The sequence below is a fragment of the Zeus faber genome (assembly GCF_960531495.2).
Source record: "Zeus faber genome assembly, chromosome: 5".
Lineage (NCBI taxonomy): Eukaryota > Metazoa > Chordata > Actinopteri > Zeiformes > Zeidae > Zeus > Zeus faber.
Window position 1 is genome coordinate 27,992,904 of NC_137192.1, and position 16,874 is coordinate 28,009,777.

General features: G+C 44.5%; 1 protein-coding gene across 2 annotated transcripts; it reads left to right on the forward strand.

Moving 5' to 3' along the window:
- The first annotated feature begins 690 nt into the window (after positions 1–690).
- Positions 691–16,460, forward strand: dcaf12 (DDB1 and CUL4 associated factor 12). 2 transcript variants are annotated; one of them, XM_080000203.1, is made up of 9 exons: positions 691–1,029; positions 7,896–8,189; positions 11,969–12,244; positions 12,316–12,376; positions 12,554–12,741; positions 13,735–13,800; positions 13,922–14,084; positions 14,199–14,377; positions 14,576–16,460. In XM_080000203.1, exons 1-9 carry the CDS (start codon positions 970–972, stop codon positions 14,732–14,734), a joined length of 1,446 nt encoding a protein of 481 aa, XP_079856329.1. In that variant the 5' UTR covers positions 691–969; the 3' UTR covers positions 14,735–16,460. The 2 variants fall into 2 exon arrangements, with proteins under 2 accessions (XP_079856329.1, XP_079856330.1); XM_080000204.1 differs by having other exon boundaries at positions 7,899–8,189.
- Positions 16,461–16,874: the final 414 nt, after the last annotated feature.

Consider the following 16,874-nt stretch of genomic DNA (forward strand, 5'->3'; position numbering starts at 1 on the left):
AGCTTCTCCCGGCCAAACGGTCGTCGTTCGGCTCCGTGCACAGCTCGGAGCCGAACGACTCTCAAGACTCGTTCACCGGAAGTTTTCTCTCTCTCTCTCGCTCTCTCTTTCTTTCTCTCTCTCTTTCTTCTCTCTCTCTTTCTTTCTTTCTCTCTTTCTTTCTTTCTCTCTTTCTCTCTTTCTCTCTTTCTTTCTTTCTTTCTTTCTTTCTTTCTTTCTCTCTTTCTTTCTTTCTTTCTCTCTTTCTCTCTCTCTCTCTTTCTTTCTTTCTTTCTTTCTTTCTTTCTCTCTTTCTCTCTTTCTCTCTTTCTTTCTTTCTTTCTTTCTTTCTTTCTCTCTCTTTCTTTCTCTCTTTCTTTCCTTCTTTCTTTCTTTCTTTCTTTCTTTCTTTCTCTCTTTCTTTCTTTCTTTCTTTCTTTCTTTCTTTCTTTCTTTCTTTCTTTCTTTCTTTCTTTCTTTCTTTCTTTCCTTCTTTCTTTCTTTCTTTCTTTCTTTCTTTCTTTCTTTCTTTCTTACCGGGCGACTCGTCAAGAACCGAATCCGGAAAATGAGCCCGAGCCGCTCACCGCTACGTCACCGGGTAATCACCGGGGCGCACGGCGGCGACGACGTCACCTGACGTCGACGGGGCGAACGGGCGCGCACATACGGCGTGCCCGCGCACGTACGGCGTGCCCGTGCGACCTTGTTTTTGTTGACGTTGAATTCGAGTGCGGCCGCTGACGCCACCGTCGGAGGGAAAAAGGGGTTAAAACCAGGGGACGGAACCCGGGGAGAGGGGCCTCGAATCGGCTCCTCGGAGAAGAAGCTCGCCCATCCCTCGCCATCCACCCTTTATGCGATCCTCCCTGCGGGCCGCCGGGACGGAAGGCCAAGGGGAACCGAAATAAGCTCATCGCCATTATATGATCCAGTGTCCGGCGTCGCTATTACCCTCCATGTGGGTGAGGGACCTGAGTGTGTCCGACTATGGCGAGAAAGACAGTTAGCAGGAAAAGGAAGGCGGGGGAGCCCAAGGACCAACAACAGGTAGGCGTACACCGAGCGACCATCGTTCCCCGTGAGTTAGCCGCGTATGCTAGCGGAGGCTAACTAAGCTAGTAGCAGCGGCGTATTGACGTTACATTACAACGTGACAACTAGCCGGTGTCGGCTACCGTCAGCTAACAGACGCAGGAATCGTCACCGGGAACGTGGATTAGTGTCTTTATTTAGCATTCGTTCCGTCATATTAAACTAATATTACACCGTTGGTGTGCGCACATTTAACGGACGACTTTTCTTCGCGTGAACGTCGGTAACTGTCATTTAGGACCGAACGGTCTGAAAACCGATTGCAATCATTTCAGTGACATATGGCAACGTCTGCGTATTAATGTTGAAATAAACATCCTTACACCACCACGATACAGGTTCTGATCTGCAGGCTGTAGACTCATTTTCATTTGTACAGTTTATCACGACCATTACATTTTAAAATCCCAACGAATTTATATAAATACTGTGTATGTATGTATGTATGTATGTACACACAAACACAATATAATCCATATATCCATATATATATATATATATATATATATATATATATATATATATATATATAATTATTTTTTATTTTTTCCTATTTCCTCCATGCACTTAGTTTAGTGATTAGTTTAGTCAAGCATGAGATGTGTGTTTTATACGATGGGATTTTAAATATGAACCATGTTTTTTGTTTAATTGGGATAGATATTGCACTGTACTAGAACCTTTGGCCATTTTCAGACGTTGCGTCTCGTGTCCAGATACATCCACATTGATAAAGATGGATTGTTGTCACCCCTGGCGTCAACCTGCGTCTCCGAAATTGGTCTCCAGATTTTGATTGCCTTCCCCTTATGCAAATGAGTGCGTTGATGTGTTTCGCAGCATTATTGACAATGGCCTCTTTTGTATGTGGTAGCAGTAAATTTGTAAAAATGTGCCAATAACCATTCTCTTTCTGAAGGGATAGAGATTCGCTGGCATGTAGGCCGAAAAAGTGTCATTAAGCCAATAAAAGGCGTTTTAATCATTTTATAACACTAAAAGTTGTGCCTTGGTAATTATTTTGAGAATGGATTATTAGATTTCACTGCTCTAATACACAAAAGAGGCTTTTGTTAATCTCTTAGGTTGATCTACCTCCCTGCGTTTGCAGAGCACCATTCTGATCCCTTCCATCTTACTTTTTTCTGACTGTCCAACGCTCCTCCTTTAAAAAAAAGAATTATATATATATATCTATATAGATATATAGATATATATATATAAAATTATTTATTTTTTTTATTATTTTTTATATATATATATATATATATATATATATATATATTATTTTTTTTCCTGTTTTTTGCCACATTTGGTTGTGTCCGTTTTCCTTAAGGTGTTGGAAATGTCCTCATAGGGTTTGGTTGCCATTAGCCTGACATTGCCAGACCAATCCGCACATGCGTATGAGTCAGGAATCTCTCAGTTCATTTTCGATGGAAGTTATTACTGGGTGAAGACCAAAATGTCTCTGGACACAATTGGAAAGACCTACAACCAATCGGAGCAACGAAACCCGTGACGTAGCGCTGAGTGACGGCAAAAAATGTAAACAGACTACAGCGTGCAGAGACTAGCTGTCATGGTGTAGTATCAATATGTCTTAGGGAGTGTTGCTGTTTTTGCCATAAGAATTTGAAAATACAAGATGTTATTAGTCACTTTACCAAAATATTTTGAAAAAAACAGGAAAGGCCAAAGTCATTTTCTATTGTCTTGTTGAGCTACGATTGACTTTGATCCAAAGTCCCCAAAAACTGGAACTAATTTGTCAAAAGTGCACCAACCTACTTCCAAGAATCTAACGGAATTCACCAGTTCATAGAAGATGAGAAGGGGAAAAAAAGCTGATTCCAATGAAGAACCACCTGCATCAACGGCAGCAGATAAAAGGAATGGCGAGCCCCTTCCTTCAAAGATGGCGGGGGCTCTGAAAAGGTTTTGCCCCAATGTCTCAACTCCAAGTCGGACCAGAATATCCACCTATCCATCCAAGTATTACAGAGGTAAGCTTGTTGTAAAGTGATTTTAATCTCCTGCTTCTTAAATGTGACATATTTAGACTTTGAGAATGACGTGGGCTCGAATTTCAACTGTCCTATTAGCATCCATTCTGTAGGCTACCAGGCACTCAGAAGTTAAGTCAATTTGGTAGCCTATCATATTTCCCGATATGCCAGTGTGAGCAAACTGAGGGTTGTGACCAGGAAAGACGACTGCACTCCCCATTTACCTGTGACATCCTGCAACCCACGTTTATCACATGAACTGTGTAGATAGTGATTGAGGATCGTTAAAAATGGTCTATAGAATAGAATTTACTCAACAAAGAAAAACTCAAAACATATTTAAGATTGTATTAAGGTGCTTCAAAATACATTTCACATTTTGTGATGCCTATTGTGCTAATAACACTCACACTTATTGTCAATAAAACATTTTTTTTTCCGTGTACAGAAATACCAGACTTTTTTTTTTTTTTTTTTTTTTCTCCAGAGAAAATCAATGCTGGATCCCCAGATGTGAAGAGGAGCCGGCTGCATGGAACCGTAGCACAAATTGTAGACAGATTTGACAGACAGACAGACAGACAGATTCGATCATGTTAGCTGATATCCCAGAAGCTGCAGAGAAATTTCGACACAGCCTCTGCAGAAGAAGCAGTTTCCCTGGCGTATTGATGGGTGTGGAGATGTCTACACATACCTTAAAGTCCCTGGAAAGTCATATTCAGTTATTTGTTTGTAAACACATTTTACATGTTAGAAAGTAATTGCTGAAAACATGTGTAAAGACTGAACGATGTAGTTCTAAATTGTGGCGTTAGACCGTTTATACGGTTTCTCACAATTTTTATGGTCTGGATTTTTCAGGAGGGCCTAAATCATGACCCGATGAAGTGTAGCCATCATACTTGGCATGGCCCGTCCTCCAACACTACATCAGCACCAGGCCAGAATTGGAGCATCAGTGGTGAAATAAGCTAAGCTAACAGCCCGGGGTTTGAGACAAAACGCTGTTTTGGGGATGAACACCTAGAGTAAAAGGCGTCTTCAGAGAGACACTGAACTCATACCAAGTGTTGGCACCGAACGTGTTGGTGTTTCCCAGCCCGAACACCCAGGGAGAAGGCCGTGCACCCCCGGGAATAATGCAGAGGGAGAGGGAGATGAGTGTAAATTCTGCATTAGGCATGGAGAGGGAGCGATTGGGGTGCAATTTTTTACCCGCGACCTCTGCTCCGCTGTACAATTTTGAATATATATATATATATATATATATATATATATATATATATATATATATATATATACTTGCCTTTTTTTTTTTTTTTTTTTAAATCATTCATATTTGGCTGGGTTGTTATCACATTTTTCTGTAGTGTGACAAGCTCAGAACTTATTTTGCTTTACAGGGACTTTAAGGCAAGAGAAAAATCATGAAAAGAAGAAACACAACCTTGCCAATATCTTCCGTGCCAGTGCCCAAGACAACCAATCCCACCAACCAGGACCACAAACGACCACACCGAATCAAGACCCCTCTTTGGCTTCTTCCCGTTGAACAGGCAAGACGACGTGATGGGAGCGAAGGGGACGGTCAAAAGCTGATGAGACTGTACATCGCTCTGCTGTACCACAAAGCACATGGTCACAGCCATTGCAAGTACAGTACATTTCTTATGACCTTGCAGGTCAACGCCATGTTATCCCCTCGCTTTGCTCACAGTTTTAACATGGAACCGATTATGGAATGGGGGGGTGGGTGGGGTGGTGAAAACAACCTCCTTGACCTGCACCTAGAACACCAGAGCAACTTTCTTTTTTGTCGTTTTTGAAGGGTCCAGGACCAAACCTGACAGAGCGCACAGGATCGGCCCATCCATTGGATTCCTCAAGGAGCTGATAAACAAAAAAGACACAGCGCTAGAGCTCTCAAGGCTCAGTGGCATCCACCATGCAGCTTGAGAGATGGAGGGTGTTCTTACCCGGTTGAGGTTTTTAGGAAGGCGCAACCTTTTAAAAACCAACCGGGCAGACAATTCCATGAATTCCCTGGCTTCGACAGAAACGTTTTAGGAAAGCCAAAGTACAGTGAGTTGTGGCAGTGGATGAGGTCCAAGCTTAAGGACTGGAGAAATGTCCCTATTTAAAGACTGGGGGTGTGGGCAGCACATCAATCCTGTAAATATTTTCATACTTATTTATAATATTTGAAACCTTGTTGAAAACATTGTCATTTAATATGCTGCTCTACTTTGGTTTACATTTGTTAGGTTTTTTTAATCTTCTCTGTTTCTTAGTTAGAACATATGTTGTGTGCTGAGTGTTTGTCTTCTGCTTAGTTCTATTGTGAAAGTTTAACTTAAATGTATGTTTCGTTATTAAAAGTATATTATGTAATAACCATATTGTTCGTCTTTTTAATTAAAACACATCAATGCCATTTTCAATAATCAATTATGCCAGCCTCATTCAGATGCATTTAGACAATATAGTTAATAAAAAAGTCTCACGAGTAATCAGTCATTTATTTAGGAAAACACTAAACAAAACCAGCCACAGCTGAAACAAAGTCCCACTTTCCCACCTCCACACAGAGATGATCGTGTCTTATAACATACTTCTGCACAACAATGCCACATTTCTTTACTGGACTCGAGCCCTATTTCCTAAGCGCGTGCATCCATTTAGATTTGGTTTGAGGACCTCAGTATTGACAAGCCTGATTGTGAGCTGCTGTGGGGTGTTTGTATCTGGTAAACCTCCTTGTCAAAGTAGCCTGTGTAATACATATCTGGTAGAGAAAAGCTATTGTATAAGTGAGTACAGGGAGGTTCTGAATATTGGAGGCCAAGTCAAATATTTGTGTGCTGTGTTCTAGAACAGAATCAATAAGTTTGGTGCCAAACCCATGCAAGCTGTCTTAGTGGTGTACAGATGTTTGTTTTCCTGGATCAAATGACCCCGGTACTCCTCCAACATGGCCCTGATCAAAACTTTATTATAATTCTCATACAAAATGTAGCCTCTCCACCTCCCAGAACGGCACGGATGAGACGGGCCGGCGGTGCGCCAGGCACCTGCCCCTCGGCCTGCGCTTGCCGGCCCTCACTTTCATTGCGCTGCGGGGTGTGTTTTACCCTCCGATAGCGTGTACAAGCCGATCTGGCAGGCCGAGCACATCTGGTTCCTACACCGGTGACAGGAGGCCAATCCCTGTCCCCTCTCTCCCCGCGGCTCAGCTCCTCGGGATCCGTGGAGTGCTCGCTGGAGACGCGAGGTCCATGCACGGGCCGCTGTAACCTAGGTGTACATTATAATCTGCATTTGTAACACGGACTGTTATTGAAACGTGACCGATAAGATTCAATTCTGTCCTGTGAAACAAATTATATTCGGACACCGGAACAAGTTTTATGACAGTGGTATAAAGGTGGAAGTTCACTCAAACTGTAGGGGCGCCAAATACCAAAAGTGACATAGTGCTGCTTTAACTACCTCATCAATCCCTTAGACTGCTTGCATAAACAACGGCATGTGACCGAGACCCATCTCTGCCTGCCCTGCCAACCTGCTTCAACATCCTCCGCTATCCCACCACATGTGATACGTTGGTCAAATTTAACAAGCTGCCCAGCAGTATATCAAGTAGTTAAAATAAGCCTCTCCTTTACCAGCTGCAACATTAACTACACATTAATGCATCAACACAAAGTAATATTTACTATTATGAAATGGGCCATTCCACATAATGAGTACTTTTACTTTTGGTGCTTTTATATTTTGATCCTATTACTTTTGTACTTTTACTTAACCTTTTACTGAAATTTTGAATGCAGGACTTTTACTTGTTTCAGAGTATTTCTACACTGTGCTATTTCTACTTAAGTAAGAGATAAGTCTACTTTTTCCATCACTGAAAATAGGCTATTGTTTTATAGGTATACTCACCCTCTTTGATGATGGACCAAAGTTCTCCCAACTTGACAAAGCTCTATCTGAAGGCTGACTGCCAGTAGAGATAACAGAGTACATTAGAATGCTTCATAATAGTTTATAATTTTATAGCTGGGACATAAAAAAAAGTTAACATGACAGCAGGGCATGCACAGCTCAAAGCACTGATCAAGTGTAAGCTTGTAACCTCCCACTGAATCGTAGTGTAGGGAGGTTAGTTAGCTACTACTAACGTTAATACAGAATAAAGAGCAGCATGAATTGCAGCCTGCTGCTTGGTTTGTATTGGCATTGTTATATTGTCGTCAACTCAACACTACAACTACTAGCAAGCTAGCTTCTGTAAATACCGGTAAGCTAGGAGGCTAGTTCCAACATCCAATTCATATGGCTTCTAGTTCAACATAATACACAGATGTTTGGCATGACATAATTAAGTAGCCAACACCGTTACTATTTATACGCAAATAAAACTTTTACCAAATCCCGTCGGAAGTAGGTGGGTGGCTAGATGTACATGTATCTGCGGGAGCAAATAAAACATCATCTCACAGATTCGTCTGGTTCCCAGGCTGGGTTGCCATATGACTCATCAAATTGTTTGACCAAATGAAAGGTACACAACCGAAAGTAAACACAGATGGCAGATGCAGTCAGGGCTTTTATGTTTTCACCCACAATGTGGTACCATCAATCCCTGAACGCCACAGAATGTGGTTTGGCTGATTTGATCCTCAATACATCTTGTATTTCCAATCCACACGGTTGCACATGGCTTACCCAGAATGCATTTCCAATGCCAGGTCAGAACAGGGTTCTAACTTTTTCTGCTCCTTCTGGTCTTCTCTCCCTCTCTCTCAGCAGTTGGGCTGGTGTCCGTCTGCACACAAGCGGAGCCGTGTTTCTTCTTCTTCGCGTCATGCCCAGCAGTGGTGGTGCAGTCGGCACTCGGTGGTGTGTGCCCTACGAGGGAGGGAGTTCAGGCCGCAGCAGCAACACGAGCTGCGGCTGCAGCGGAGCCTGCGGGGCTTCGCCGCTGGCAGGCTCCCCGGCATCCTCAAGGAGAGGGAGTTCTCTCTGGGCCGACTCAACAAGGTGTTCGCCTCGCAGTGGCTTAACCACCGGCAGGTCGTGTGCGGGACCAAGTGCAACACGGTGAGATATTCAACTGGTTTCCCTCCCCATTTGACAACTCGCTATTGTTCTGATAACCCTCTGGGAAGAATGGATGCTAGGAAAGGCTATATTACACTGCCTGTATCCCAAATCTCGGGATCACAATTTTGCATGCTGTTGTTTTCATTGAGCAACAATGAGAGGTTCAAACTAATTAGAAACCCTAGAAAACTTGTACATGGAATCATGGCATTTACTTGCTTGGTAGCTGCATTTTGCAATATTACTGAACACTATTATTAATGCAGTAATGTAGGTGGAATACCACCTGGCGCTAGAAAATATAGTTGTTGCTATAAAATCACGTTGTTTAGAAAATACAACATAAGTAAAATATGTTTTAAATGAAGAAAATGCCTGTGTGGCTGACCCGCTTGACCTGACCACTCAGGGTTGCAGTGCATGTGTGAAAGCAGTTTAAGTCGCTCTCTCTCTGAGTGCCTGCTGGGAGCGAATGGTGAGAGGGTGTTTACAGCGTCTATGCAGTGAGTTTACAAACTTTTTTTCTTTTGTCTGTTGTGTGGTTGCAAAAAAAAAAAAAAACCTCTTCCTGTCGGGTTGCAAGTCTCCCCTGTTGTAGCACGTGGTCTCCCACTGGAGACAGGTGCTTATGGTTTTGAACAACCAAAATGAGGATGTAGACCTCATATTTAAGGTAAAAATGGAACACTTTGAGAATGCGATTTATGTTTCTCCTGAGTCTAAGGTGTTTTGGGTGTTGTAAGGAAGGAGATATAATTATAGCGGGTCCTGAGAGTGCTGCAGCTAGTGGATCTGGCAGTGCAGTGCCAGGACCAGGTCAGAGCCAGGCGGGACCCGGAAGTCCGGTCCGGGCTGGGACCGGAGGTCGGACTGGCGTTCCAGTCCGGGAGGACACCAGAGGACACCCGGCTTCCTGCCAGGTGGGGATCGAGGGTCCCGGCCGGGCTTGGCCCGGAGGTCCGAACCAGGTGACTGGTCAGACTCAAGGTCTGAACCAAGAGGTTTGACAGGAGGGTAGGGAGAGGAATCCTCCCGCAGATGGTAATTGTGAATCAGGTAAAGACCCGATTTTTCTGATTCAAAAGCTGGAAAAACTGGAGAAACTTGTTGCTGGCAAAGGTAATAGAGACAGATGGTTGTGAAGGTGTCCACATGCAGAGGATGAAGGGTCCGTGAAGACACCTCAACTTCAGAGGAAGACCAAATGTGACCTTGTAAACTCCCAGGCCCAGAAGGGAGCATCACAGACGGTGGAGAGAGTCAGAGTTGGACTCCAGCATGAGGGAGAACTCCTGACTCACACAGTGAAGCCTCTGTGATCCACCTGTCTGGTAACAGGGGAACAAATAATTTTTGGTGTGGGGAAAAATGAAACAGTTTCTACAAGCAACAAAAAACATGAAAGGGGAAAAGGAGGAAGATTATTTTTCTGGCAAAGAGCTGTTGCAGATAAGATAAAAAGTAGAATCAGTGTTCACAGACTAAGAAGGCTACAGAATAATAAAAGGAAAGGAAGATAAGGACCAGTCAAAGTTTTTTATGCTGCTGTTTTAAACTAGTGTTGCGTTCATGTTTTATGTCACTTTTTATCTTGCTCTCAATGAATGGTTTAAGAATGGGAACCCTGAATGTAAACAATGGCAAGGGACATGAAGGGGGCAAAACTGAATTTATGAAGCTTAAAGCTGTGGATGTAATGCTCCTTCAGGAAACTCACAGTGACGGCTCCAATGAGAGCGACCGGAGGAAGGAGTGCGTGCAATGGCAAGGTGGTGTTGAGCTCAGTCAGTGCAGGGCTGTAGCCTCCCTCTGCTGGCTTTCCAGGTGGAGGGCAGACCCTTGGTAGTTTAACTTTGTATTTATAAATGTATACGCTCCAACTGTAGGGCAGGGAGATAGTTGTGTTTTTTAATAAATCACCCACAGTTTTAAGTTCCTGCGAGTGTGAGGATTTTTTTAATTCTAGGATTTAGGAACCACAGAGAGCCTCACCCTGCCTCCATGCAAACACTGAAACCGATAATCGGTGCGCATGGTTTAGTAGACGTATGGAGGAGACAGAACATGAGTAAAAGATAGTAGTACACATGGACTCATGTTGGAGATAATATTTTCTCTCTGGCAAGGCTCCATAGCTTTTACTGTTGTAGGCATGATTTTAAAACTTAAAAATTGTGTAAAATGATGTCTGCCGTTTTAACTAAGCATTCCCTGGTGCTGTGTGACGTTTTAATTCTGAATATTAAACCCAAAAGTAAATACACACATTTAACACATCGTTACTTCATGACATTCATTTTAAGGCGGCTTTTATGTTTTTTGGAATGTTTTTAAAACAGAGAAACATGTTGGAGGCAGTGGTGGGAATTTGGCAAGGAGCATGTTAAACAGCTCTGTCAGCAGTACACTTTCAATGTTGCAAAGGACATCAAGTGACCTAGAGATTGAAATAGTGGAACTGCAAAACATTTTAAGGTTCCACAGGAAATTAAGGACATATTGAAGTCCCCAGATCCATTGAAGTCTCGCAGACCCACCGGGTACCAGGGCTCAGGTGTGTTGATCAGGTCTAGGTTTTTAAATGCAACACAGATGGACGCCCCATCCAAGGTTTGCTTTGGTTTAGAGAAGAAGAGTGGGCAGAGCAGGTTCTTTCACACATGCACTAGTGAGTACGGGGAGATGAAGGAACTGCAGAGTCACTTTAACAACGGTCTGCCCAGTCTGTCCAGAGGGCTCAAAGAAGAGCTAGAGAAACCGCCGGTTCTACAGGAGGTGTATGGGTCGCTCCAGGGGTTGGAAGGAGGAAAGGCTCCTGGCAGCGAAGAGCTCCCAGTGGAGTTTTGGAAAACCTTCTGGGCTGAGCTGGGGGAAGACCTGTTGGCCTTGCTACAGGAAAGCATCACGGAGAAGTCCCTGCCGCTGAGCTGCGGGAGGGCGGTGATGGCTCTCGTGCAAAGAAAGGAGATCCTCAGGAGATCAATATCTGGTCCCGCGTTTCCCTCCTGTGCACAGATTACAAGCTCCTGTCCAAAGCTCTAGCCGATAGGTTGAAAGAGGTGATGGATGAGGTTGTACACAGAGACAACAACCAGCTCGTCATAATGAATATTATTGTGCCAAATCTCCTTATCAAATGCAAGACAAATATTACATGTGTAAGATATTAAAAACATGCCAGCAAATAATAAAAACTTGCACATTATGACAAGTTTGATGAATAATTACTGCATATTGTGCACTTTGTGCTTACTTTGTGTACTTTGTAATAATTACTTATTGAGGAGGTTAGTTATGCATATCTCACTCTCTTATAGCACTGGCCATCTTTGGCCAGTGCTATAAGGCCAGTGCCAGTGCCAATGGCCAGTGCCATTTTTGGCCGAAACAGTATTCATTGATGCAACATTGAAATATAATACAAGGGTTAAATTAGGAAAGCTGGAAACTAAAAAAGAAGACTGACCCTGTGTAATTGAGGCCACAAGTTTTTCCGATGGCCTCAGATCTGTAGATACTAAAAGCAAATGTAGACTCAGTTTTGTCTATTCTTGGACATAAACCGAGGGAAAGAGGCAGTTCTGACTTCTGACCAGAACAAGTTCAATTTCATTAAATGCCACGCTGCTGTTCAGTATTCAGTAGTGTTTAAGCATTTTGCTCTGCCATAAAAGTTTCCAATTTCGATAACCAGCCTCACAGTATATCAGTGAAATGTGTTTAATGACATAGTGTCTGTGTGTTCCCACATGGAACGCCTCTCCCTCCGCCTGCAGCTTTTTGTAGCCGACGTCCTCACGGGGCAGATAACCCGCATTCCCATGCTGAAGGACCGGGCGTGTCGCAGCGGAGGCTCTGGGGCGGTCGGTGCTGTGGTCGGCGGCCATTTCCTTCACACCACGGGCTCTCGCTCCAGGCTCGACCAGCAGGGCTGCGGCATCCACGCCATCGAGCTCAACCCTTCCAGAACGCTGCTGGCAACAGGAGGGGACAACCCCAACAGCCTGGCCGTCTACCGGCTGCCCACACTGGACCCCGTCTGCGTTGGAGATGTACGTGCTCCCAAAATGTGCCAGGGCCCGCCAATCTCCCTGTGTCTTAACGTTGTGGTGGTGTGTTTCAGGACGGCCACAACGACTGGATCTTCTCAATAGCATGGATCAGCGACAGCATGGCCGTGTCCGGTGAGTCCATCTCTGCCATCAAAAGCTGATTCTGTTGTGAGACCGCAAACAGTCACAGTTCTGTTGCTCCAAACGAGAGCGGATCAAACCGGGAGGTGGGAACCAAACAGTAGATGAACATGAGGCCTTGATTGCCAATAATCCGGCGATGTCGCATCCGTCTCCTCCAATCCCCAGGGTCCAGGGACGGCTCCATGGGCCTGTGGGAGGTGACGGACGAGGTGCTGAGCCGAGCCGATCGGAGCGAGGAAGCAGTGCCTTGCTACTCCCACATCTCTCACCGCGCCCTCAAGGACATCCCCAAGGAGTACACCAACCCTTACAACTGTAAGGTCCGAGCCCTGGCCTTCAACAACAACCACAAGGTGAGGTGACCACATTCTCATTTCAGAGTTCAATTTGAGGTCCTGACATTTTGACCTGATTGGTTTCTCCTGTGGGGTGGCTCGGTTGATTAGAACCTTGGATTGAGGTGGAGGTCGTGGTTTTTCTTCTGTCTTTCTATGGCGGCGATGAAGCCACATTCACTAAAAAAGAAGTAGTGGTAAAAGGAAGTGAGAATTTGTTTTATCATATCATCGAAGGAGTGACTGTGACGACCATAAAGAGGCAGCAACCTCCAAGCCCAATTCTGGTAGTGATTCACCCAACTGAGATTCCTGTCTGAATGTTTACATAGCTTCCTCAAGAAAGGGACACAAGAATGAAACCAAAACTAAATACCAAACAGCCTTAAAGCTCTTTAGTTCTTTTCATTTATTTGGAAATTTTTGTATCTTTGCATAAATTAAATCCGTTTCGCATTTGGTTTATATTTTGAAAGATAATGAAATAAAAAAATCGATGGTATCATAAAAATTAACATAATAAAAGCATTATTACTCATAAATATTATTACATCATATTATTAAACATCGTTATTATGTTGTAGAGGAAAGACGTTCCAATTGGCAGCGATGGCCTGCTCCCTGCACTCTCAACATTGATCAACAATAAATCAATGTTGAACGCAGCAGTCATTCACTTTGACGAAACAAGAATAGGCGTCGCATATTGCGGCTAAATACTCAAGAGTTTGGACAGACATCAAACATGCCATCATAACTTCAGCTGCCCCCCCCCCACCCCCCGGGGTGGCCGAACATTCGGTGAATTCCTAGGTGATGGTCTGATGACGATGCAGATGGATCTTTTTAGTTCTGCTATTTAGGGACACTAACCAGCTCAAAGAAAACACGGCAGGGAAAAGAGGGCGTGGTTAATGGTGTCCAAGTTGAGAATAAATCTATGGAGCCGGAGTGTACACAGAACCAACACCTGTCGCCGACGTCGAATTTGTTTGTTGATTTATTTGCTAGGAGCTTGGTGCGGTGTCACTGGATGGATACTTCCACCTCTGGAAGGCTGAACACAACCTGTGCAAGGTAGATTGCAGCTGCATATATCTGTATATCTTCATAACTTTATATCTTTCACACTCACAATTGATTGCATTCACATGTTATTTTGGGAATGTTTTCACTGATACCGTCTTTGTGCCGGCAGCTGCTGTCCACCAAGCTCCCTCACTGCAAGGAGAACGTGTGCCTGGCCTACGGACAGGACTGGTCGGTGTACGCCGTGGGCTCCCAGGCCCACGTCTCCTTCCTGGATCCACGGCAGCCCATGCACAGCATCAAATCGGTCAACTCCAGAGAGCGGGGCAGCGGTGAGTAAAACCCACGCCAGGTCGGTTCCGTCAAAATAGTCGAAGGTTGGGGACGCGGGGAAGGAGGACTCCACCGCCGGCGGGGGGTCTGAACGCCATGTTTGACGTTAACAGGGATCCGTTCGGTGAGTTTCTACGAGCACATCGTGACGGTGGGCACGGGCCAAGGCTCCCTGCTCTTCTACGACATACGGGCTCAGAGGTTCCTGGAGGACCCCTTGAACCCGGCCGTCGGGTACCGGCAGCGCCCGGGAGAGGGCATCCTCAAGCTCACCACGGGGACAGGCTGGCTGGTACGCATGACTTCTTACTTGGCGTGAACACTACTTTGTTTTGAGAACGGTAGAGGTGCAAAGCAGATAGACCACGATACATATCCTTTGTGGCTTGATGGTTTTTTGGATCTTTTTTTTTTTTTGTGCTTTTCCTCCTCTCTCCCTCTTCTCCCGTCCCTCTCTCCCTCGCCCCAAACTTCTCGGCTGCCTTTCCAGAATCACGATGAAACCTGGAGGAGTTACTTCTCCGACATCAACTCCTTCCCCAACGCGGTGTACACCCACTGCTACGACGACTCCGGCACCAAGCTGTTCGTCGCCGGCGGGCCGCTCTGTTCGGGCCTGCACGGCAACTACGCAGGACTCTGGAGCTAGATTGGTCACCGCTCCTTTATCACCCTAAACAATATCATCCTCCTGCTCGCTGAATCCTCCGTCACTCACTGTCCTGCGTCAGGTTGTCTCGGCATCTCAACCCTCCGGGGGCGTCTCATCCCTCTGTTTGAGTTTTGCTTGCACTTGGACTCAGGAGCATGATCCCACCTTCTCCGTCACAGCTTTGTGTGTATGGTGTCCCTCCCTCCTCCTCCACCTCTGCATTTGCAACTTACCGCCATCAAGCCCCACATTTTACCAAACCCCTGTCCTTCAAATTATTTTCTTTTTTTTTTTTTTGTACAGTTGTACAGATCATATACCAATGACTTTAAGGAGCTGCAGGGTCTGCCTCTTGAGAATGAAAACCTAAAATAAGTTGCTTAATATATGAACAATAAAAAAAAAAAAAAGAAATTAACACATTTTCCCCACATCTACAATGTCAACAAAACCCCCACGGGGACTGGACAGCACTCTGTTTTTGTCTGTCGGCTTATTTTTCTGTGCGTTAAGCAAAGTGTGCCGCCTCTGTGTAAAATGCCTGGATTCGTGGTAAACGGACCACGCGCAGCAGTCGGGGGGGGGGGGGTTTGGAAGGACTGAGCGGGTCTGCGGTTGGACTTCCTTTTGAGCAAATCGGTGAAGAAGGGGTTGAGTGGCGAGAGCGCGCCGCCCTGTGCCATGATGGTTAATTTGAACAGTTTCAACAAAGCGTCTCTCCTCCAATCAGACTGGCTGACCAATCAAGAGGTGACTGCTCTGTTTTTTTCTCTCTCTCTCACTGAGATGATGTAAAGGAGGAAGCTCTTCTCCAACATTGCTAGATGCTAAGTAGGTATTCTGCTATAAATAATCTCAACAAATGTTTTTGTTAATTTTTGTGCGATTTGACAACCCCTGTTGATATTCCTCTTGAGCTTTATTATTTATTTACCCCCGCCCGTAACCCTTGTGGAATTGGTAAGTGCTGTTAAACTCCATTTAAGGTTATATCGCCTTGTCTGCCCGATGTTCTTTTGTTTTCGGCAGTTTTAGCCAATGACAGCGGTTTCTAACTCAGGCATAAACTTAAGTTAAAGTTCTGCTAGAATATTACCCGTTGGGTTTACTCTGACAATGCCTGGACGTTTTGAGGCGAGGTATCTCCTCGACCATCCTTTGATGAGAATGCGAGGGGAGACGACCCGACGAGTCGTAGATTTGACCCTGGAGCTGCTTGCCGCAGCCACAGACGTGTGTCGTCACTGTTTGTACCGAGACGTTGTTTTTTCCTTTTCCTTGCTCGGATGCGGCAAGGTAGACTTGACTTTTTGTTTTTGCCTTCTCGAGGTCTTTCTGTGAAAGACTCACAGGGTAACATAGGTTTGCTTTTCTACATGGAACTTTTTCTCCATAGTTTTCATGATGATTATAGGTGGAAAAGAGAATAATGACCACAAGTTGAACAAATAACCATAACTTTTAAAGTGTATTTTATAGATGTATGTGTAAAATGCATAGGGACAAAATGCATACATTTTTATGTTTATGTTCACGGACGAGTGTGGATTGCCCTGTGTTAAATTGGTGGCGGCCTCATTTTTTTATACACTCACCTCATGAATGTTTTTACAAATGACTGAATCTGAGGATATTGTATAACATATGAGAACCAACCTATTAACTCTTAAAAAAAAAAAAGAACATAAATATTGATTAAAAAATAAAAAGTATATTGGTGTAACATGTCTTAAAATATTTTTTGACTGACACTGACTTGCAAGGGTTCTTGACCGCAAATCCTTCTCCCATTGACCTGACTGTGTGTTTGACCCAAGAGACATCTCTGTGGAACAATATCGCCTTTAGAGCAGCGATTCTCAACCGCAGTGGAAACTACGATCAAAACCGTTAATGCCACATCCCACAACGGCGCCCACGTCTTTCAAAAGAAAGGACTGGTCATGGTTTACTTGTTCATCGTTTTGCAGGGGACTCCCTGGAACCACTCGCAGGACCCCACGTTGACAAACCCACACCTTGCGTTGCAGCACAGCTATTGTTTACACTCGTCGGCGTTTGACGGTGTTCATACACAAAACCACCACCAGGGCGAAACGGATTGGAAGTGACAAACGTGCAGGAATGAAACAAGCAA